At 43.4% G+C, this 24,333-nt stretch overlaps 1 protein-coding gene across 5 annotated transcripts in view; it reads right to left on the minus strand.

Moving 5' to 3' along the window:
- Arid1b (AT-rich interaction domain 1B) overlaps nucleotides 1-24,333 on the minus strand; it is a 397,185-nt gene that overhangs the window by 17,614 nt on the left and 355,238 nt on the right. For 3 of the 5 annotated variants that reach the window (XM_077802067.1, XM_077802070.1, XM_026393857.2), the window contains 7 exons: nucleotides 23,478-23,623; nucleotides 17,268-17,377; nucleotides 16,373-16,531; nucleotides 9,937-10,146; nucleotides 6,854-7,058; nucleotides 1,171-1,309; nucleotides 145-317 (listed from right to left, as the gene is read on the minus strand). In XM_077802067.1, the coding sequence (XP_077658193.1) occupies nucleotides 145-317; nucleotides 1,171-1,309; nucleotides 6,854-7,058; nucleotides 9,937-10,146; nucleotides 16,373-16,531; nucleotides 17,268-17,377; nucleotides 23,478-23,623 (1,142 nt within the window). Of the gene's footprint in view, nucleotides 1-144; nucleotides 318-1,170; nucleotides 1,310-4,765; nucleotides 5,053-6,278; nucleotides 6,355-6,853; nucleotides 7,059-9,936; nucleotides 10,147-16,372; nucleotides 16,532-17,267; nucleotides 17,378-23,477; nucleotides 23,624-24,333 lie in introns of those variants that run through there. The other 2 variants (XM_077802069.1, XM_077802068.1) reach the window with 2 other exon arrangements.

A 24,333-nucleotide genomic window follows, 5' to 3' on the forward strand; every position in this document is an offset into this window, starting at 1 on the left:
AGAAGGGTGGGAAAGCTGGGGCCCGCCAAACCCAGAGAGCACTCGCTTCCACCTGTTCTCAATGGACAGGTAAGTTGGCAATGGAATAGCAGTGCGAAGAGTGTCCTTAGGCCTGCTTATGGACAGAGGCCCCTCTGCATGTACCTTTTCTCATTCCACCAAAGGGGTCCTTGTTGGGTTCATAGGGCATTCTGCCCATCATGTCTGGCATGCTCATGCCCTGCTGGTATGGGGCGTTTGGAGTCATGGAGTTCCGTTTTGGGAATGATGAATCACTCACGTCGGAGAAAGGGTCGTGCACACTGATTGTACTGCTTCTGAAGAGATGCAAACAATGAAAGCTTAAAATCAGGCACAGGCAAAAATGCAAATCAAAACTACACTGAGATTTAATCTCACACCAGTCAGAATGGCAGCCATCAAAAACACAAATAATAATAAATGCTGGCAAGGATGTAGTGAAAAAGGATCACTTACAAGTTGGTGCAAGTCATCTTACTACAGTGATATATGCATACCCATGTTTATAGCTGAACTATGGAACCAGCCTAGGTGTCCATCAATGGATGAATAGATAGGGAAAATATGGACACAATGGAGTTTTATTCAACCACAAAGAAAAATGAAATTATGTCATCTGCAGGAAAATGGATGGAACTAGAGACCACTGGTGAAATAAACCAAACTTAGAAGGCTAAGGGTGAAATTTTTTTCTAATATGTAGAAGCTGGAGAAGAAAAAGGAAAAGAAAGTTGGAGGGGATCTCATGTAAATTAAAGGGAAATCAGCAAAGGAGAGAGACTGGGACGGGAGGTATGCAGGGAGGGGTGAAGTGCTGGGGAGTGATACTGGCCAAACTATGTTGCCATTGTGTGCATGTATGAATATGTAACAACGAATCCCACTATTATGTACAACTATAATGTACCAATAAAAAAAAGTGGAAAGAAAACAAAAAGTGAAAGCTTAATGATAATAGTAGGAGTTAATAAACCAATCTTGAAATTTACCAATGCAAAAACCATCCAAAATAAATTACATGAAAAAAGCTAATAATAATCAACATCTAAAAACTCACTAGAAATACTATTTCTTCATTTGGTGAAGTTTGCTCCTGAAAAATCAAAAGATAAATCTGATTCTGGATGGGTCATAGTTCTCTGAACATACCTTCCGCCTTGCATTGGGGTCATCTGTCCATGAGGAGTGGAGGCTGGGGTGGGTGGCTTCAGGTCGCCTGGAACCTCTGCCATGGAATTGCTGCCAGTTGACTGGGGGGTCTGTGGGCCTTGCAAAGATCCTGAGTTAGCTGGCGGTGGGCAAGGGAAAATGGAGAAAGAAAGCAAAGGTTGCCAAGTGGCTGGCTTTTGCTTTTTATGTACATAAAAGAAACAATTTAAAATAAGGCACATTGATTGAAATAGTATCAATAATGTACATGTATGGATATGTAACAACAAATCCTCTATTATGTATAGTTATAATGTACCAGTAAAAAAAGGAAAATAAAAAGAAACAATATCCACTGAAAACAGTCAGTAAAATTATTTGCTTCACATTGTTTATAGTGAAAATTATACTGATCCTTGGTAAGATTATTTTTGAGTAAAATATGTGGGCATATACTTCATTTTTGAGTCATAAAACATTTATACCTTTTGACTGGGTAATTGCTTTCCTAAGCATTTATCCCAAGAAAATAATAAAAAGAAGGCTTTAGGCAATGTTTATTCCAGTGTTATCTATCTAGTCTAAATGTAAATAAAGAAAAACAGGATAAAATTTTTAGTACAACAATTGGCACACTATTGTGCTACGTTAGAAAAAAAATAAGAAAACAGTTGTGAGTCTTGGGGAAATGAGAAATTTTTAACAGAAAAGAAATAAGGAATGATACAAAGTATCAATGGGCCTTCTGTTATTTTAACACCTTCCCAACACCTGGGTGTCTAAGCACAGCCCTTAACAACTCAGTTGTTTTTGGAGTTATAAAATCAGATTCATCACGAAAAAACACAAGTTATTCTGGTTTGGAGTTCTTTAATGTTGCTGCTGAAGTTCTGAGATTTTACTTTAAAGGCTCCAGCTGTATCGGGCATCATGGTCCTTAACATGCTGGATGTCGGCAGACATTGGTTCCACATATTGACTGGGCACAGGTGAGGTGCCTACTGAACTCCAGGTCTCTTCTACACCTGGGTACAGAGTGTAGCAAACTGACAGCCCTGCCCTCACGGAGCTCACAATCAGGGCGTTCACAACTGGAACCGAGGGCAGGCAGGGTGGAGCTGACTGGAAAGGACAACATTTGCTGTTACTATTTCTGCTTTCTTTCCAATGAAACTCAGGGCTCACTATGATTAGCATTATTCACATGTCCCTGCAGAGAAAACAGAGGTGAAACAAGTACCCAGATTACAGGGCACACTGTGAAGGCGGCAGAAATGGGAACGAGTAGATGATTTCTTGTTAGAAAGCCTGTCTCTAAGCACAGACCTTCTGGCCGGATTACAACTGCCTGGCCCTGGCCCTTGGTTTGACTGGTCACAGGCTGTGCTCTATGTGCCATCCACCCTGCATGCCTGGCACACAGAGACTCGAGATTTCTCGGACATGTGGGAAGACTATCTCTACTAACACGGGGATTTATTTTATTTATTTTTATGTGGTGCTGAGGCTCGAACCCAGGGCCTCACACGCACTAGGTGCACACTCGACCGCTAAGTTACAACCCTAGCCCCTAACACAGGCATTTCGAGGAAAAAAATTAATGACTGCTTACAAATAAAATTTTGGCCAAACCAGGAAATGCATATTGAGCAGGTAGGTCATAATAAAAGGGTAAGGCAGGCTTATAAATATACCAGGGCAGTCCTGCAGACCAGCCGCCCCCAGGGCTGCGGATGAGAAACCGCCTGCTCCGTAAAGCAAGCAGGCTCCCCACGGCCTTCCCTAAACCAGGCGCACAGGCTGTGATCACAGAATGACCCTTATGTACAAGTACTCACATTTACAGCTAATAAAATCAGAAAAAAAAAAAAAAAGGAAAAATTCTCTCTTGCCAGGGTTTTCCCTTTCCTTTCAGGGGGGAAAAAGCAGCTCCTTTAGGAGGAGGCAGGGCTAGCTCTCTAGGACATCCCTACCTTTTGCCAGAAGCTACAAATGTATACTCTAAAGTAAACAATGGAAAGGTTACTGAAGGTTAAGTACATTCACAGCTTCACACAGAACAGCCAGGCTCCTAGCTGGGAAGATAATTTACACAGCATGGAACTGGTGCCCTAGTTCTGGTGGGAGGGGCGTGGGGAGGAGGGTGAGGAGAACAGCAGCTGATGTGTCCCAGGTCTGGTGACTGGAGGTCAACCAGAGGGCACCTTTGTTTATACCCCAGCCCCTTTCTCATTTATCTTCCACTGAGGATTCCCTAGTTGGATCTGTGACAGGTTTTGTGACATCACCTGTCAACTAATAATAGAAATTCAGTCAGCCACCTGCCAGCAAAGATGGATGGGTTTTTGGTTACAGCCTAACTAATTGAATGTAGAGCTTCCGTGCCTGGTTCTCCATAGAGCCCTTCAGCTCCCTCCGCCCTCTGGCCTGCTGGGGCCACCTGGTTGGTGGTTCCGGTGCCTGGCTGATGTCCCCAACGGCTCTGCGATACTCTATAGGTTCAGTAATGGAGACCCCTTGGTGCCTTTAGAGATGCAGACCACAGCCCAAGGCCTTGTCCAGGTTCATGTGGGCACACCTGGGTGTCTGGTGTGCCTAAGCAATGCAGCCCCAGAGGCGAAGAGGTCATGCCTCCAGTGACCGACTATACGGATATCTTGAGCCACAGAAGCCACATCAAATCAAAACTGTACCAATGCAATGCTCTTAGGATTCAGCCAAGTGATTTAGCTTTTTGTTTTCATTTCTTTTTCTTGGTACTGGGGATTAAACCCGGGGGCACTCCACCATTGAGCCACATCCCCAGCCCTTGTGTATGTTTCTATTTAGAGGCAGGATCTCATTGATTTGCTTAAGGCCTTGTTAAACTGCTGAGGCGGGCTCTGAATTTGTGATCCTCCTGTCTCAGCCTCCCCAGACGCTGGGATTACAGGCGTACGGCTGTGATTTAGCTTTTTCATTTGGTTCAGAGACTATTTGGACAAAAATCTAGAATGCTTCTTGGGAATCATTTAGTTTAGTTTACCTGGATGTGCTGATAGGAATAAACTGGAATCATGTTCTTTTTTTTGGTACTGGGCATTGAACCAACTGTGGCTTACCCACTGAACCACATCCCCAGCCCTTTTTCATATTTTACTTAGAGATAAGGTCTCTCTGAGTTGCTTAGGGCTTGCCAAGTTGTTGAGGCTGGTTGTGAACTTGTGATCCTCCTGCCTCAGCTTCCTGAGCCTCTAAGATTACAGGTGGCGCTAGTGCATCCTGCTATAATTGTGGGTTTTTTAAAAGTATTTTAAAAAAATATATTAAAATATTTGATGGACCTTTATTTTATTTATTTGTATGGGGTGCTGAGAATCAAACCCAGTGCCTCACACATGCTAGGCAAATGCTCTACCACTGAGCCACAGCCCCAGCCCTATAATTGTGTTCTTAATGACTTCAAAGAACACTTTTTTTTTTTTTTTTTTTTTTGCTGAAAATTAGATTAAAGATTATGGAATAATCTTTTATGAGATACTGACACGGAGAATAGTTAGGAAGATTTTTAATTTCCTTCTTTGGCAATACAAATGTTTCAGAGATACTTTCCTTAGTGGTGGCATTAGGCCCAGACAGGCCACCAGACGGGTGCATGGACAACTGATGCAAGGTCTGACTTCGGATGCGAGGACGCCACTGCTCACTACTCTCTGGCCAGTCTTTGTGGGGTCCACAGAACTCAGCAGGGTGCTCTCCTGGCTGGCCACTGACTTCACAATCAAGGCCAGGAAGCTCTGTTTTCACTGCCTCCTGTGTCACAGGCAGGACCCCAGCTCCACCTGATCCAAAGGGTGCATGCACAATCTAACCTCTTTTGTGTAGCTCAAATGTAATGCCATCCTAAAGGCAGCAGTTTTAGAAAAGGGGAAGGAAAGAGCCAGCGGTTAGAACAGGCCTCCACTTTCTGGAGGATGGACTGTGGTGGGGCTTCCAGTGCTGGGCTGAGGCATGCTGGGAGAGCAATCCCCACACAAGCACAGACTGTTCAGGGACATGCTCCTTCCCTTGGATCTTTGCAGACATCACCACTTTGTTCCCTGCACCCCACTGAGTTTTTATTTTGGAAAAATAGTTTCAGAGCTGTTTGTGGCAAGCTTCTTTCATTCTGTGAACTCAATGTAACACGCAATTTAAAAAAATTAGATTTCCCAGTTTTTCAGAAACACCCTAAGTGACAAAGGCTCAGGATTTTTAAGGTGGGGTCAGAGAGGAGGATTCCTTCTTATACTTGGAACCTACAGGTCTAAATCTAGGTGTGTTTTCTACAAGTGTACTCCAGGCTGAAAAGGTTTATGTGAGACGGCTTGACTGGCAACCTTAGATACCAGCTTTGCCATCCAGACAGCAGCTGGAGGCAATCATCAAAAGGGAACAACTCCCTTCTCTGCCTTCTAGGTATCAACCATTTATCTGCTACAAAGACATTGTCATACAAGCTGAGGCATTTGGTGGGTTCAGTGAATGAGCTAGAGTCAAACACCCCAAATCTGACCTCCTGTGGCCCTGCTGCGTGGCTGTGAGGAACTTAGCTTCTTCCTGCCTTTGCTTTCTCAGGGGTATCTAACAGCATCAAGAGCCAGGACTGATAGGAAGGCAAAGTGATGAGCATGCTGAAAGCTCCTGGCCCACTGTATACAACCAGAACAGAGCGACAGCTTTGCTCAGAGCAGGCTGTGCTTACACCAGCAGTGTGTGTAGCCTCTGTCTCCTGTGTAGGGACAGGGAGCAGCACAGCAAAGTCACTGCTGAAAGTCACTGGGCTTGGAAATGTCCTCTGTAATGATGAGTGGCCAAAAACAGAATTGGTGGGATTTTCTCGGGTGGGAAGGTCACCTAGAGCAGAGCATGCTGCCAGCTTCTTCCTGCCTCAAGTACTGCATTTACTACCAAAATAAGAGACTCAGTAACTTCAAATCTGAATCCTAAGTGGGAGAATGAAGGCCAGTGGGAGAGCTGCAAAGAAGGGCAGGCTCTCCCAGGGGCTGGAGAGGCAGGCACAGGCACCCTGTCTGCCTGGAGAGCCACACGCATGCAGGGTCCTGACTCTGGACTCCGTCTAAGCTCACCACTCAGCCCCTTTCAGAAGCAGGGATGGACGGATCTTGATGGTGGTTCACGGGATTCCTGCAAAGTGAGAACCTGCTGGGTAGGGGACATCAGAAACCAAGTACGAATTTCATTTTGCTAATATACAAACCTGAACCCTGGGAAGAGGAAGGGTTGACACTAGCTAGCTGTTATACCTACAGGTGACATGGTGCAGCAGGGCTAAATTTCGGAACAGGTGAATGTGATGTTTATTTTATGCAGTTATGTGGCGTATTTAAAAATTCTTGTATAAGAAATAAAGACATATAGCTCAGAATTGCAAAGTCCATTTTGACTAAATTAGGTAAAAGCAAAAGAGTGAGGCCTTTCAAGTGCCGACCACGGAGGGCAACACCCCAAATCTTACGCTCACTTTCCTAAACACTGCCAGTGGGTCCAATTAAACAATAAAACCAAAGGAGACACCACTTCCTCTCAAAGGTCTGGAAGGCCCCTCTTCTCCTCTCTCCCTGTCCCCACAGCTGTGCAGCCTCCAGTTCTGGCCTCTAGCACCCTGGGCTTATCCTCTGCCAGCTGTAGCGCTGCCACCTACCAGGAGATGGCGGCTGGAGTTTGGGCTGCTTCTTTGTGTCCCCGGTGCTGAAGACTTCAGGTGGGGGCTCCTCCCCTCGCTCGATCTTGCACTCGAAAGCAAACAGGTACTGGATATACTGCTTTTTCAGGGAGCTCGCTGCACTGCTTGAAGTGCCAACATTTAGGTTGGTTGCCAGCTCACGCCACTTCTTGTTTTTATTAACCTAGCAGAAAAAGAAAAAAGAGAAGAAACAGCAGGATCACTGGTTTGCAGCAAAGTGACTTGTTTAAAGCCAGGAGACAAAAAAAGCACTTAATGTCTTGGTTGACTTTTTTTCATTTGCCTCTTTTAACTAATGCTCATTACTCCCACTCGCAGCGCAGACAGCGTTCACAGTTATGAAGCCATTAAGCAACCTGCTGATAGCGACATAAAGGCACGCTCACAGAGGCCTTCTCCTGGCTCCAGCTCCTGAGGCCTCGCACAGGGTCCTCCAGTGAAGGGTACTCCTGCTCACACCTATCCCACCCCATGGCCAATTAAGCAAAAAGGGCATCAAAGAATGGCTTTAAAAGTAATAGCACCGTTTTGCAATTTAAGTGTGCTTTTCTCCAACAGCCAGTAGTTCCCAAACTGAGACTGTAACTCTGGCCATGTCCATCTGTCCACTGCCCTCTCACTGGAGGATTCTTGTGGTGTGGGCAGAAGCAGCACCTATGCAAAGGCGGTGAGTCCTTGTCACCAAATGCCCCCAACTTAAAAACACGTCGTGGTGCTGTGGCTCCCTGGCTGAGGGCGTGGGTGGGGGCCTACATTTGTAAGTACTGCACAGGATGAGCCCACTCAGGCTGGAGACACCTCAACTGCAGAAGGGACGGGGACAAGTGCAGGGACAGGGCAAGACGACAAGGAGGTCCTGAAGTGCAACATAAAGATTCGGGGCACTATTTCACCTCATTCCCTCCTGGGAGCAGGTTATGAAAGGTCAGACACACAGTGAAACGTGGAGATCTACAAATGACTTGGGGCAGGATGTGCCTTTGGTGTCTGCTGTGCTAAGTAGCACTGAAGGGTCAAGGAGACAGCAGCTTTTCATGAAATGTTGAATTTCTAGAGTCCACCTTTCTTACAGGGCTCTTTACGTCCATGCATCTAGTACTGAATGACGCAGAATAAACCAACTGTGGAATGCTAAGGGAAAAGCCTCTTCTGCCACTTAACACAAGGCTGCAAACAGCAGGCCTGTGGCTGCCACAAAACCAGTCAGCATGCTGTTTGAGGCAGCCTGAGCTGGTGGGTTTGAGCTGGTCAGTGCACGGGTGCAGCTGTCCCCAGCTACATGTGAGTAACCCTCTCATTAGTAAGCTAGCAAAGATTCTTGTCTGCAGATCCAATCTGGGTATGCACTGCTGAGAGAGTCACAATAAGGTAGCCCGACAACTGCTACATGATACCAGTTTGATGGTCTTGGTGATTCTGAAGTCTCTGTCGGAAAAAGTCTAGGTGTAGGAACATGGGGAGTGGGGGAAGGTGGTGGGAAAAGGTATCTGGATCACTCTCTCTGATGACCATCACTCACATGGGTCTGTGTCACATAACTCGTATCCGATGATGCAGAGTCTTGGAAAAAGCTTTAATAGTTTCTGTCATAGGCCTTAGTCAGGTGTCCAGGTGAAAGGGTGTCCAGTGGGAAGGCCAAGAACAAAAGTCCCCTCTGTGTCCCCCAAAGTGGTAGCATGAGACACAACAGGCCCTCAGTGACAATTATGAATGAAGACTTGCCCTTGGATAGTGATCTGGTCACCTTGGTCACCAGGAATGGAGGCTGTCTTATTTCACTGGTCTGGGGTGGGACCCAGGAGATTTTCATACACAGCTGGGGTGGAGAACTACTGGGGAATCAAAAAGGCATGTTTTGGAGTCAGATCTGGCTCTGCTACCTACTGTGGGAATGTCCCTAGGCCACTATATTATTGTACTTTATCCTGTTATTAGAGTTTCTTCTTCTATTCTACCCCATCCCCTGTACTAGGTATTGAACCCAGGGCCTTACCTATGCTAGGTAAACATTCTACCACTAAGCTACTTCCCCAGCTTTTTTAATTTTTAATTTTGAGACAGGGTTTCCCTAAATTGGGCCTGTGATCCTTTTGCCTTAGCTGAGATGCTGGGATTACAGTCTTGACACATGGCCTCCTCATCTATGCTTTGGGTCTGTTGACCCTGCACCTTGTGGGCATATAGAAAGACAAAGGCCACAGTGTGACACTAGCTCATGATTTAGTACCTTCACATGTTTCTATGACAGGACATGTCCAACCAACTAGGCTCCTTACTAAAAAATGGTAGGGCTGGGGTGAGCCAAGTAGGTGCCCAGGTCATAAGATTTAGGGGACACTTATTTTGAGAGTTAAGCAGTAGCTCACCAGGACCATGAGCACCTCCTGGAGCTCTGTACCCAGGCCGCCTCCCCTGTTCCGCTCCAGCCCAGCTCTACTACAAACCACACAGCAGCCTCCTCACTGCCCAGAGGTCATGGACGTGGCTTTACCAGGATGACTTAATTTCTGTGATAAGTTGCTCTGGACAGAGGGAAACAGTGAATGTGATTTATATCTGATCCAGATAATTAATTCAGTCATTCACAAAACATTTCTAAAGTGTTTATATGAATTCATGGCAGATTCCAGAGAATTCTAGAGCTACCGAGGTCACACTGGATTGTGGCAGAGCCACCCCTTTCCCCATCAGGAAGGTGACTTTCCAACAGGTTTAGCACTTCCTTTGTGAGAGAAAAACCTGATTCCAGCCAGATGTGGTGGTGCACTCCTGTAATCGCAGTGGCTTGGTAGACTTGAGGCAGGAGAATGATGAGTTCAAAGCCAGCCTCAGCAAAAGCTACATGTGAAGCAACTCAGTGAGACCCTGTCTCTAAATAAAATACAAAATAGGGCTGGGGATGTGGCTAGTGGTCGAGTGCCTCTGAATTCAATCCCTGGTACCCCCCAAAAGAAAAACAAACAAAAAAACCCCCCGAGTCCACATATTCAATGAAAGCTTCTGTAAGATTCCGCTTGCAATGACTCCTAATTCATTCTTACCTGGGCCAAACCTCCAATCTCTTTGACACAGACATAGAGCCGGAAGAGGTCCAGGGGCTTCTTGCCCACTGCAGGCAGACTGGAGACCGGGGAGCCCCTCTCTTCCATGAACGTCAGATACCGGTCTACCCACAGCTTCCTCTCTGGCTCGTTCCCCAGCTCGTAGACCTTTGTGATCTTCTCCCCAGTGGTGGTGGATGAACTGGACTTCTAGTGCCAGAGAGAGCATGTGGAGACGGGCAGGGAGGTGGAGGGAAGAAGGTGAGGAAACAGTTGTGAGCTCACCAACAAGAAGAGACGAGAGTAAAAACTACTGCTATCACATGACAGTCAGGAATGAAGGCTACTAGTTCAGGCACAGACTACACATTCTCTTAGTTAAGATTTTACTTTGACTTTAAAGGGCCCAAACTTTCCCTTTTAGACACTTAAAAAACTAAACCAAAATAAACAGAAACCTGCTTTAACTTATAAGCGTTGAATCCCAGAAGGCAACATTCCAATGAAGTGTCATGGCATTTTTTAAAGAAAAGGTTCTAGCTCAGAGAAGGATCACAGTGAATTAAAAATATTACCTGTCACATTGCAGAGCCCCCAAACTAAATCTATTCCTATTTTTCCTTGTCACACCAAGAATGGCTAGTGTGGGGCCAGGGCTGTGGCTCAGTGGCAGAGTCCTCACCTGGCATCTGTGAGGCACTGGGTTCGATCCTCAGCACCACATAAAAATAAATAAAGGTATCCTGTCCATCTACAACTAAAAAAAATAAAAAAATAAAAAAATAAGAAATAATAATAATAAAAGAATGGCTAGTGTGTGTCTCATGAAAACCCCGAATCACTCAGAGGAGTGACAGCGGCACTTGCTGAGAAACACAAAGTCTGGCCCTGAGCTGGTGCATGTGCCGGGCCAGGGTTCAGCTCTCATGGCTCTCCCCACTCAACACTGCCCGAGCTGCTGTCAGGCGAAGGGGCTCTCAGATTCTTCTTTTAATAGCTCTCAACTCCTGCTCCAGCCACACGTGGGCCTCACCCTCAGCACATCTGTAACACATGTTCACCTTCCCTCTGGATTGTGGATCTGGGCAGGTGGCTCTCAGTTCTATGCAGCCCTATTACATTCCTTCCTATCTTTTGTCTCTATCCTTGTAATAATGTATATGTATTTATAATATCTGTAATGCTAGGGTTATTGTGTAAAACCACTGCTAAGTTCTCAATAAAGATTTCCCTGGGGGCCAGGGCTGTGGCTCAGTGGTAGAGGGCTGGCCTGGCATGTGTGAGGCACTGGGTTTGCTCCTCAGAACTACATAAAAATAAATAAATAAAAGAAGGATATTGTGTCCATCTACAACTAAAAAAATTTAAAAAAAAAAAAAGATTTCCCTGGAACAAATAATTTATTTCATTCTTTCCTGAGTATTTATTAGGCTGTCACTGGCAATATAGTCAGAGTTTGAAACAGTCCCGTTTTTTTTCTTTTTAATTTTTTTAGCATTAACATGGTTTAAAATATATAGCTGAAATTTGGTGTGTGGGGGGGGTGGTCAATAACATGACTGACACTGTGCTTGGCTGTTACACCTTATTTCTTGACATGACCCTTAGTAAAAGTCAGGCGCTGAAAAATGATGCCTGAGGACGGAACCCTCAGAGCCTCTAGAGTGGCAGCTCCCATCTGCCATGCCACTGTCCAAAGCCATCTGGCGGCAGTATTAAGCCTTCACCTTTAGAATTACTTAGGCATAAAATCTTTACATAAAATATATAATTATGGGTGACGCAGTTGATGTAGATTAAAATGTAGAATGGTAGGATAAAAAATAGTGTGAACTTTTGAGAACTGACTTTGGTGTTGATGTTAAAACTTCAACTCACTTAGAAATTATCATGATCATTGCTACTTTGTGGTACTAGGAATTGAACCTGTTGGCTTGTTACCACTGAGCCAATCTGCAGTCCTTTTTAAAAATTTTTGAAATAGGGTCTTGCTAAGTTGCTGAAGCTAACCTTGAATTTGCAATCCTCCTGCCTCAGTCTCCCAAACTGCTGGCATTAAAGGCATATGCCACCACTCGTGGCAAGAAATTATTTTAGGTAAGAACTTAAAACATACATCCATATCTATATCTATATATATATGTATGCCCACATGCATCCAGGTTATGTACACATATGTCCTTCCTTCTGTGCTATTGTACCCCAGGATTATTGGAGGTGGAAGACAAAGTGTCTACACAGCTCACACTGGACTCTTAGACTGACTGCACTGCAGGACATGGGTGTCATCAGCAGGATGCTGCTGCCAGGTACATGCTAGTACTGAGCTGCTTTTCTTTTGGGGAGACACACTAGAAAAAAATAAGTCCTGTGTTTTCCAAAAGTGAAGTTTTGAAATAATAAGAAAATGAGGAAGAAAGTATTACCTCCTGTAATCAGTTAAATTAAAAAATGTCTTCCTTCTTTCATGTCACTTTTGAAAAAATGAGAGGTAAAGTTTGAGATTAAAGATATGAGAAATAAAAGCAATCATTTCAATTTAAAATGACTAATTTTATCCTTACCCTAAATTTAAGATCCATTTGCCATCTATTTAGTTTTTAAAAAAATTTTTTTAGTTGTAGTTTGACATAATACCTTTATTTTATTTACTTATTTATATTTAGGTGGTGCTGAGGATTGAACTCAGTATCTCACATGTGCTAGGCAAGTGCTCTACCACTGGGGCACAACCCCAGACCCTCCCTCCACCTGCCATTGGTCCTCTCTAAACTGAGACTGGGGAGTGGCTAATCACGACTGGGGTGTAGACAGGTTGCTCCTGCTATCGGAAGGCAGTGATGCCTGTAACTTGGAGCGGGCCTGAGATAGGATTAGCTGCTTAGTTTGCATATATGTATTTTAACTCTTGTCACCTTTCTTTGTTAACTTGTGCTATCTCAATATGTTCTCCTAAAATTAGAAAAAATGTATAAAGATAAAAGGTTTATTTTTAATATTAAGATCTTCCCCCAAAGTACTTTTATGGCACCATAACAAAGGACACTGCACCGCACAGTTGGGCCTCCGTCTGTGTGACACCAATCCTGGGGGACTATTTGAATCTGCCAGCACTTCATGTTTCCTTTGCAGTCCTTAGTTACACAGTTGGTAAAACTGTTTGGCGTGGGCGTGCTGGTCTGACTGCACTCTTGACTAGACTTTAGGTTGAATCCACAGCACTTAGCACAGTGGCCATAATATTGATAGTCCTTATAGACATTTGTGTATGAAGGTTCCAATGGAAGGAAAGAGTGTGAAAAGTCTGGCAGCATTCAAATAAGAACCAAGAACCGATTCAAACAGCCTATCCACAGGATTTCAGTGAGAAAGGTGTGAAGTGAATGTGGATGCAATCAGCAAGACTGCAGGCTGAAAGGGCTAGGCTCATTGCTAGCATCTCACAGCTCCACACCCAAGGCCTGCTCACTAGCCAAATTATTACCAGAGCCAGGATCTGGGTGTCTGAATATAGAAAAAGGACAGGAGGAGAAACAAGGCTCAGTAGATAAAGAGCACATGTGTCATCGCTCTCGCCACTAACCAGGCTCAACACACCTCTTCTTGACTGTAGGCGTTAGCCATGGGCTAAGGATGCGGCTCAGTGGTAGAGAACTTGCCTACCATGTATAAGGCCCTGGGTTCCTTCCCTAGGACTGAAGAAAACCAAAACAAAAAAATTAATAGACTGCAAGGAAAGCTCTAGATAAAGGTCTTTACCATAGGCTCCCCTCACCATGCCCCCAGCAATGGACAAGCGATGGCCCTTCAGGAAGACCAGGTAACTTTTCCAGGTCACCAAGGAACATCTAATGCTGCTTGAGTGCTGTAAAAATTACATCCTACTGTTCTGAAACTGTTGTGGAGGCAAAAAAAGGAATGTAAATTGCTAAAAAACTACAGCAAGACATTCTTATGGTGCCACAAATGTTTTCATTGCATATACTTTAATTAAGCCTAAAAGTACATTTCCCTCAAGCCTTTTAGGCAGATTTACATTTTCACAGTCTTTACCATATGTTTGGTGATATGTATATGTGCATGTGTATGGACAAATGTTTATTTTTATTTTAGAATGTTTTGTAACAAAACAATGTTGGTCCACAGTACACTGTCAAAGCAACAGCAGGCTTATTATTTTGCCTCTTTCAGTCCTGCTGTTAGATGGGCTTTATTAGGGACATTATTAAGAACAACTGCAAGCACAAATTGAAGTGGTATCTCAGACAGAGCAGTTAAATATTCCTGAATTGCATATATTTGCAGTGATTGGATAGTGAAAATGACATGTGGTCCTTCATGATGCCCTCCTTTGGTCCCCCTTCCTGAATTACCAACTCATTAAAAAAAGTGACTATTGCGCAATATAGAGCAAGAGTATAACAACTTTCACTTTAGCAAACAGCTTCTCTAGCACCACAGCCAAAAGTTTGCTTGTAAGATTTTAAACATAAAACAATTTAGAAGACTAAGGAATGTAGAAATATTTAGTAAAAGTTAATATACAATTTCAAGTGTAATTGTATTAGAAACAGAAAATGGGGTCAAGGATTATTTGATTTTCTTACATTTAAGTAGAAAGTGGGATTTTGATGAGCTCTTCCTACAGACTTGCTGGATGGAGACAATCTGACCAGTAAGCTAGAAGTCAGTACCCACCCTCAGTCATTCTTTGTAATTCTGAGATTAGCAAGGAGACAATTTACACATGGTCTGTTTGTAGTGTCTTTTTTTTTTTTTTCAGTTGTAGACGGAAACAATACCTTTTATTTATTTATTTCTATGTGGTGCTGAGGATGGAACCCAGGGCCACACATTTGCTAGGCAGTGCTCTGCCACTGAGCCACAAACCCAGCTTTACAGTCTGCTTTTAGTAAATTATTATTCTTAATTATTGTCTGAAGTTTTAAAGGTTATTATTTTCTACCTCTGAAATTTTTCCTCTGAGCTAATGTGCGAGTGTGTTTGGAACGTTATTTGAATTTTACCTCTTCATTTAAAAGCATTACTGATCCAAAATGCCATTTCCCATATAAAGAGAGGAAAGAAAGAAGAAAGGAAGGAAGGAAGGAAGGGGGAGAGAGAGGGAGGGAGGGAGGGAAGGAGGGAGGAAGAAAAAATAACCAGGGTGGATTATGGGAAAAAAACCCCACACAATGTTGCTGCCTTCTGAGACTCAAAGCAAATAACATAGAGACACCAAAACTAAGGAGTCAACGCTCCCTGTTCTTCAGCCCTGCTTCACACATCCTGGAGGCATTGCATGTCTCATCTCAGGTTGCAATGGAAACACATCTCCAGGGAAGGCAAGAACAGAGTGCCCTTTCTTCCTCTGAAAGGGAAAACGCTGGTTGTACCAGAGCTCCATGTGAATTTCACAAACATTTACTAGAAAGACCAACTCTTCAGCCCGCCAAGCTCTATCTATTTAACCCAGTGAGCGGATAATCAATAGCAGACTCCTTCTGGGTTCTGACTAGATTGCCAGATCCCTCATAGCCAGAGTGGTCTTCCCTCTGACTCACTTTTCCTGGGCTGTGCTCTTCAATTCGTTGCCTTACAAAATTAGCCTGTTAATTAAGCCTTCTTGGCAACTAATTACTTGTTAAAGATTTTTCAAAAAGATCTTTTGATTCCCTATATGAATGTAAAACAGAGGTTACTATAGCACATTACTCTCTCTCTCTTTTTTTTTTAATGACACAGAATTAATTTCTTTAGTAGGCCCAACTCTAAGTACATTAAGGCTAAAAGAATTCCCTGATACACACAATACCATTTGTTATTTATATATCATATGGAAATCACACGTATTTCAAGATTATCAGCAGTCTTGTGCAGAACACCATTTTCAACCTCAACTGATTGCAATATAGGTACACATTATTAATCTAAAAATTCACATGCACTAACATTTCTGTAAGTTTGTTGTTAATTCAGCCATATGATTTGAAAATGAAGCAGGGCTGATGTTATGCCACACCATACCCAGGTTGTATATTTATTTATTTAGGTAGGCAGTTTTGAAATGTTTCAGATGGAACAGCCCAGGACAGACTTAGCTGGGCCAAATGTATCACTTAGTCCATAGCTGCCATCAGTTCCCATGTAAATGGAGAAACAGCTTGTTTGGAGAATGCCCCCTGAGTTCAGGCCCAGCACGTTTTGTGCGGGGGCACTTCACCAAACAGCTGTTACCAGAAACCAACTTTTACAATGCACATAAACAGTACTCATTTTATTACAAATGCAATCATTTATAAAGAAAACCTTTTCAAGGATCAATAATAAAGAAAAAGACTTATAAAACAAACCAACAAGCAAGCATTAATGTAGAATTAATTAATTATCCAAAAACCCCAAAAAACAAAAATAACAAACAACCAGAGCCACTTACAGGGCTTGATGGAGTCTTTGGCCAGCCTGGGCTGCTAATGCTATCGCTCTCATCTCCATGAAAGGAGGAGATGCTAGCAGAGCTGGGGGACATTGGGGAAGGGACTGGCAGGTTGCCGGGGGTTGGGGGCTGAGAAATACCCTGAGAGCTGTAGCTATCCTGTGGTAGAGGAATAAAAAAAAAAAATGACAAAGGTAGGGCAAACTTTATTTAAAATAACAAAAAGCACATCCAGTTTAACAGACTAATTTATATATATATATGAGATATATATATATATATAATATATATATATATATATATATAAAGACATATACAAACACACACACAAACACATGTATAAGGTATTAAAACAACATTCTTAATTAGTATGATTTGGTAAGTTTGCTGGATGCTGGATAAGGCCACAAAGCCACCATGCTTACTTCAAGCTTACATGGAATGCTAAGCATGGGTTACCCCTTATGAAAGAAAGAAAAAAAAAAAAAAGCTGTTCACCTTATTTATCAAATAAGGCAGGAAAGCAAAATATTAAGTATGTTGTTGTTGCTGGGCGGCCAAAACAGGAAGCTACAAACTGAAGGCAGAGAAAATGGCTGCAAGGATCAAAACCAGGCAAGATCCCTCACTTCTCCCCACCCCCAAAGCATTTCTCAGGTGGGTCTTGTCCCCACCCCCTCCCCCAACATGAGTTAATGCCGTAAGAACTAGTAACTTTCAGATCCACACCATGGAGGGGGTGGGGAAAGAAAAGACTACAACATGTTGCACAAAATGAAGGCATGCAGGAGAGAAGAGACCAAGAGAACAAAAAGGGTAGCCAGCACCAGGGCAGAGTAGCAGCATGGCAGCTTTGGCCAGTCAGCGCCCACACCGCGTGCAGGGGAGGAAGTACCTTCGACTTGCTCTCGGGCTGTGGAGTGCCTTCTTCTTTGCCATCTGCTTTGAGAGGCACGGGCAGTTTGGATTCACCGGGAGACATCATATCTGCAAGACCCATAGATGCTAATAGAAAACAGGAGAAAGAGTCAGGATTATACATGTGATTTGTCCGACTGTGCTGCCAGCACTATTACTGAGTAAGGCATGGGACACCTGAATTTCCCTTGAAGGAAGAAAAGAAGAGAGAAATGGTAACCGGGAGCATTCTTATTTCTGAAATGTGAATAGCACCACATTTTGGCAATCCTTCTTGTAAAAAAAAAAAAAAAAAAAAGAAAAGTGACAACCATTCTGTATGTTGAAGACCTACCCCACCAAAGGCCAACTTATTATCAACATTATTTAGTTATAACAGAGTAGGCAACAAATGGAAATAAGCAACTGTTTACATGCTCATCAGGGGTTGGGAGCAAACACTAAGTATGTATATCCATCCATTACCTGGGTGCCAGAGGGCTTAGTGACTTCTGATATCCTCAATTCAAATAATCTATAGTTTGTGAAATTATTTGAAACTTCTTAATTGCATCATTCAAATTTTTTATTTATTGCACATGGTCTAGTCTATAATAAGGGAAGATGATTAGCCAAATGACTTCAAAAACAATAATTGGAAAAGACTTTTTGCAGGGAAGGCTGTGCATTTCTTTGCAAGGTGCTGGGGTGTCCCTGCAGCCTGGCACACTGCTTCCAGTCCTCAGCCAGCTCAGATCACCACTGCAGGGGGAAAGCCACCCACGCAATGGGCTCCTTCTAGGCACCACAACTTCACCAGAGAACACTTAATTTATACACATTCATCACAGATACTAATGGACATTTTCAGGTTAAAACGATGGGTTTCAATTTCTTCCTAAAGGAAGAACAAGGATTCAGCAGGGAATTGGTATAACTATCCAGGGAATCACAGCTGAATTTCCAGAGAACCCCGCTGTGAAAACCATCTGTACAACCCTGACTGGAGGGGCTTCGAGTGAGACATCAAGCAGATGTGTGGAGAGGACAGTGAGGTGGGGAGGCGAGGGGGTGGGAGAGGGCATGAGCCTTATAAAGGAGGGGAAACCAGAAAACGCTCCCTGTCAGAATCACAGGAACCCGAGGTCTGACGGGCAGGACCCGGTTCACATGCTGCAAAGGCAAGAGTGCTGGCTCAGCCAGGCCGCACACACGGGGCACCATGTGCCAAGGGTGGGGGTGGCAGCTTTAAAAAAGACTCCACAGATTGCCCACTACAAAATGATTATTGCACATATTCATGTATTACTATGTTTTAGAAAATAATTAGTTTTAATTATAGCAGTGAGAGAGTGAGCAGGCTCTGGTGAATTAGCTGGCAAGCTCCGTGGTGCTAATTTGCTAATATCGTTAGCATCGCTGCAGGTTGAGACCATAGGTCCTGCCAAAAAAAGCCTACCGTGCCACGTGCCCACGAGTTTACATCAGCACACTCAATAATGCACTCTGAAATCCTGTATTTTCCACCATGGACACACTGGCTGGTTTTTCAAAGCCCATTCGCAGCCCAGTCAGCCCTTAAAGTCATCACAACACACACAAATCATAATTGGGATGTTTTTCTTTTTTTTCAAATTACTTTCAATACTTAGACTTTAAGAACTGGAACAAAAAGCTTTTTCAAGTGATGCAGCTGCAGAGAAAAATCTATTGGGATCAGCTAAAAATGCTGTTATTTTTGTGAATGTGTGAAACCTCAAAAAAGCAGCTGAGAGATGTTACACCAGGAAGACAGCCTTGTTCAAAGTGCTGGACTGATTTCGTGCAGTTTTATCTCTGGGGTCTAACAAAGTAAGAACCTGTACATTGAAAAACACTCCTTCCAGAAGAACAGAAGGGTCAAAAACCGGCACAAGGTGAGGAGAGGGCCCTGTGCACCACAGCTGCACAGCCCTGCTCTGTCTCTCATGAGGGTCGCAAGAACGACAGCACCCAGCTCCAGAGAACGCCAGGAGGCCGTGGCACGTGGCTTCTGCTAAGGCCTGCTTCTCCACTGGTGACGGCTTACTCACAGCTGACAGTATTTCTAAGTCATGTCTGAATATTATTTTGAAAATAGGAATAGTAATATCATATTTTATGCATTAAAGGTGTTAAAGTACACATAAGCAATTTCGAATCATAAAGAACTGGGCTAATATGTATTATGATAATTAGTGATAATTACTGACTTAAAAACCAGACTTACATGACTATAAGCATATGTTGGTTTGAAACTCCTCAAGTTTCTTCATTGTCTATTATACATTTTAAAATGGATATTTTGAATGTGCAAGTAAGATATCTGTCAAAAATTGCATTGTTCTATAATTCTGAAAGATGAATAAGGATAGAATTTAGAGTTCTAATTTTACTTAGTACTCCTGCCTCACAATGTAAATTTTATTTTACTAAGTGGATCACAAGGCATTTCCTTATGGCTTTTACACGTCTTTTTGTTGAAATGCTTATTTTGACTTCTTACCAGAATTCTCAATGAATCACGGTGATGAGCCATATGCTTCCCCAGGCAATGTACACCAGGGGCACTATTTTTTTTCCTTTCCCAGAAAAGAAAGACCACCACTGTTCTAAGGATGTGTTAAATCAGGGTACTGTTCTCTCTCCACTGACATCAGTAATCCAGCATGTGACATTCAGATGCAATGAGGGGCTGCGAGGGACCGGCCGCTGCAGAAGGCGCTGCCTGAGCGCTATTAAGTACGTTCAAGCACTAGCCTCTGGCTCTACCTTTGAAATTTAACAGCTAGAATGATTTCTTAAAGCAAGCATGGTCAAGGTCCTCCGGTAGCTATTCTGCCCTGGATTTTATGCATTCAAAAGGACATAAAGAACATGTGACACAAGTAAAACTGAACTAAACACTCATTCCTGCCTCCTCCTGTCATCCTTTACCTTCTCTCCCTGCAGGCTCGGGGGAAGCCTTTCCTTCTCACTGGATTGGCAAAGCCCAGAGAGAATCCCTCAAACATCCCGATATGAGGCCTTCCTTGGGGGTTGCCAGTGAGAACGTGCAGGCTGGGCACAAAGCCATAATTTGCATGAGTGCCTCCTCCCCATGCAGCAGCCCCAGCAAGCCTGACGTGCACGGCTGCTCCAGGAGAACAGCAAACCTCTCCTCACAACCATACTGATGCTCCAAGAAAGCCCTGCCCCTGCAGCCTGGCACATCAGCATACACTTCCCCCCAGTTTAAGAGGTCTGATTTTGATAGCTTATCACATCCTTTTTCTGGGGAAGCAGCAATTTGTCTAAAACCATCAACTTAAAGCAAGCAAGCAAGCAAACAAAATGCCTTTAAACTACTTAGATAATTAACCACCAGTAAGGGTGCAAAGGACCCAAACCTTCCTCTATGGAAGACTGTCAGGTCCCAAGAAGATAGTTGTCCAGCTGTGAGATCCCACTCTAGGCAGCTTTGCTAATGGTACACAAAGCTGGCAGCTTTTCTACAGGTGATTGCTGGGCAAAATACCTCCAAATAATCAATTCTCAAACTTTAGCATGCATACATGAAAATTGTCTGAGGAGTTTGTTAAGAATGAAGATTCCTGGACCTACCCCCAGAAATTCTGATGGGAGCTCAGCAATCTGTGGTTTTAACAGCATTCTAAAGGATCTTTAAAGTAGGTGATTCATAAATTTGGGTAGTGTGATTGACATTTTCCCCTGTAAAGGGCTATCAGAGCTGATATGCCTTGCACTGGCAGGACAGTGATGATGCTCTGCCTCTGGGATCGACCAAAGCTCAGCTGGCAGAAAGACTCACCACTGGAATTTGAGCAGGGCTCTGCAAGGAGAAGGCTCGGCGCAGTGCCTCATGGCTGCTCATCAACCATCTATAGGATCTAATGTAACTGTGCCCATGATACGTAGTTCCAATCTTTAAGTCTACGTTAGAACAGAAGCAGGAAAGACCCTGAAGAGGGAAGTCCCGACTCTCCATCCAGCTTCCCAGGTATTCCACATGAAGAAACAGTTGTCACATTTACACCTACACTGGCTCCATTTAAATAATCACTTGTTCACTGAAGCCTGTAACAGTCTGTCACTACAAGGGAGGATTTTTTTGGCCCTGTACACTGCTGTAGCATAACTGTTCGAACTCAGTGAAGAGAATGCTGGAATGTCAGTTGCTCTGGCTGCAAACCGAGGTCAGGAAATCTACCACCAGCCCTGGCTGGCATCTGAACTATCTTCACCTTCTCCCAAAGTGCACTCTGATGAAGAAGGGCTTAGTTGTCGTCATCACTGACCTCCTCTCGTGTGCCTAAACCAACGAGACAGGTACCACAAAGGGCCGCTTTGACCCATCTGTAGTCAAGTGCACCGCGTCAGCCCCAGCCCCAGCCCCAGCAGGAGCTATGCCGCTGTGTAACCCTGAACTGCTGGCTTCCCAGGGGCTGACTCAGCTCCGTAGGTTTACTGGACCTGTTAACATACATGTGGCACAAGCTAAATGGCCAAGACTCCTCGGATGTGCTGAATAATTACTCTATATCATTATAGCATTTGACTTATTCAGCAAAGGATGAAATAAAATTATATAAATGTGCAGATTAAAATTTGATAAATGTCTAAATTATTAAAAATTCAATGTCAAAATGCACAATTCAATAAAAATACACTGCTACCCATACAAAAGACTGTGAGGATAAATGGCCATTCACTGAACAGATTTTCTCTGTATGAAATAACGAATAGCAAATTATCTTAATACTAATAATAGAAAGACACCCTCTCTATGAATTCCCATTAAACTGGTTGCTTCTCAGAGATACACACTTCGTAGGCAGAGCACTGCAGATCTGTTGTAGTTGGGTAGTTTTGTGGCTCTGGGGTCTAAAGAAAAAAGGGAAAAATGAATATTGCTAATAATAGGTGAAAATTTGTGTAATTTAATGTTCTCCAAGAATTTTAATTCAGGAAGTTAGAGAAAACACAAGACTGTCACAACCCAGGTCCTCTGGTACCGGGGAAAGTGCTGGTGGGGGAAGGGAGGCTACCTGCTGTTGGCCTTTGGTCTCTAGTACAAACACCACCTTCCTGAAATGAAATATGACCTATGTGACATCAGGAAGGCTATTTTATTTATTTTAAAACCTCCACTTTTACCCATAGTTTCTGTTTTCCTCTCTCACAAGCCTCGAAAGGGAAGTAATTGGGTAATATCAGTATTAAATGAGACTAGAAATCGGTGACTTAGAAGTTCAGTCAGGGAGTGTGTGTGGCCCTTGAGATGGACAAGACAGGACTGTGGCAGAAGGCAGCACAAATGGAAAAAGGTAAACAAGGGAGCCAGGGATCTGGCTACAGTGTTTTCTTGACATGTCATAAGGTGGTGGAGGACACAGAGCTCCTAAGTCAAGTTCTGCCTTAAGTGAAGGAGCAAGTCCTGCTGCAAGGGTCTCTATCAGTCAACTCAATTCAGAGCAATTCATCATTTGGAAAGTAGCACTTGTTGCCTGGGATGTCCAGGAACCCAAAGGTCTCAGATTCTGGGAAATGGGAGATATACGGTTTGAGCCCATTGGTGATGTTTCCCACACACTGACAGAATACTGAATGCACTGATCAGACATGACTTTGTAAGAATGCAACTGTTGAGACTACAAAATGGGCTGGAAGAGCTAAACGTGACTAGACATTCATGGCAATTTCTCAATGGAGGTGACCTGCAAATAGCACTTATGAAGCAGCTGCTTCCAGGTACACATTTAGAGGGGTTTCCCCAAATGAAAAGGTGCTTCAAGCTCTCCCTGCTCTGCCCTGCAGCCATTTCCCCTGAATATGTTCTCAAAATTTATCTCTACCACTGTCAAATGCAAAGATCTTACTTTGGGATCTACCAATACTCTTTAACAATTCTCAAAGACAGAACTTAGTGTCTGTACTTAGCAATCATCAATGATATCCGAATATGTCCACATATTATACAAGCACAGAATGAATACAGTAATTTATACAGAATATGATGTAACCCTTAAGTCTCAAACAGACTGAGCCAGTTTCCCAGAAGTTGAAAAGTAGTACTATTTCCATTTTCACCAGTGGATCCATCTTCTCAAGCTGGTTGGGCAACTTCACTTGGGAAGCCTAGGAGAGGGTAGGACAGGGTATCCCTTGGGAGCCAGAGCTGCCAGGTTACCTGTGGCGCTGTTCACCATGGTGGGCGTCATGCTGTAAGGCGGTGCCTGTGTGTTCATCAGGCCAGAGCTGTTGTTCATGGGTTGGCTGTAGGGAGAGCTGGAAGCCACAAGTCCACTCTGGTTCATGCCAGGAAAGCTGCCTTGCCTATATGAAAAGAAAGCACAGGTACACATAGACTGACGGCGCACGGCACGGCACGGCACAGCAGAGTAGACGGTCCTGGTGTCAACTCTAATAGAGCACTCAGGTGAGGGGCGGGGCTGAGTTTTCATGTTTGCTAAAACCAGACTGTTTCCTGGAGAAAGAGACTGAACTCTACTACTAGGCAACTGTCCATTACAGTGTTTAAAAATTCCAAATATCATAAGTTATACAAATAAGCTACACATTCATAATTACGACACCTATTCAGAATTATTCATGTTGAGGAATGTTAGCAAGAGTAGGGAACTTGAAATAAGAACAGGAATTACAAAAGCAAGCAAAATTAATGTCTAATGTTTAATAAGATCTGACTATTAGCACTGCTTAGTATCCTCACATCAAAACCACAAGAGGTAAAAACAAACAAACAAACAAAAAAAACAAATGGGCAGTGTGGGGATATTAAAAAAGTAATTCTTTGCCCTAAATTTTCTGATATAAAAAAATGAGAGAAAGTGCTGCTAACTCTCTCCTCAACCCTTAACTTTTTGAAGTCAGGGTGTATTAAAAACACACTGATTTCCCCTTACCAAAATTGGTAGCAGACACACACCTCCACTGCTTTTTTTAAAAAAATATATATATTTTTAGTTGTAGTTGGACACAATACTTTTATTTATTTTTGTGCGGTGCTGAGGATCGAACCCAGT

This window comes from Urocitellus parryii, chromosome 8 (genome assembly GCF_045843805.1).
Source record: "Urocitellus parryii isolate mUroPar1 chromosome 8, mUroPar1.hap1, whole genome shotgun sequence".
NCBI lineage: Eukaryota > Metazoa > Chordata > Mammalia > Rodentia > Sciuridae > Urocitellus > Urocitellus parryii.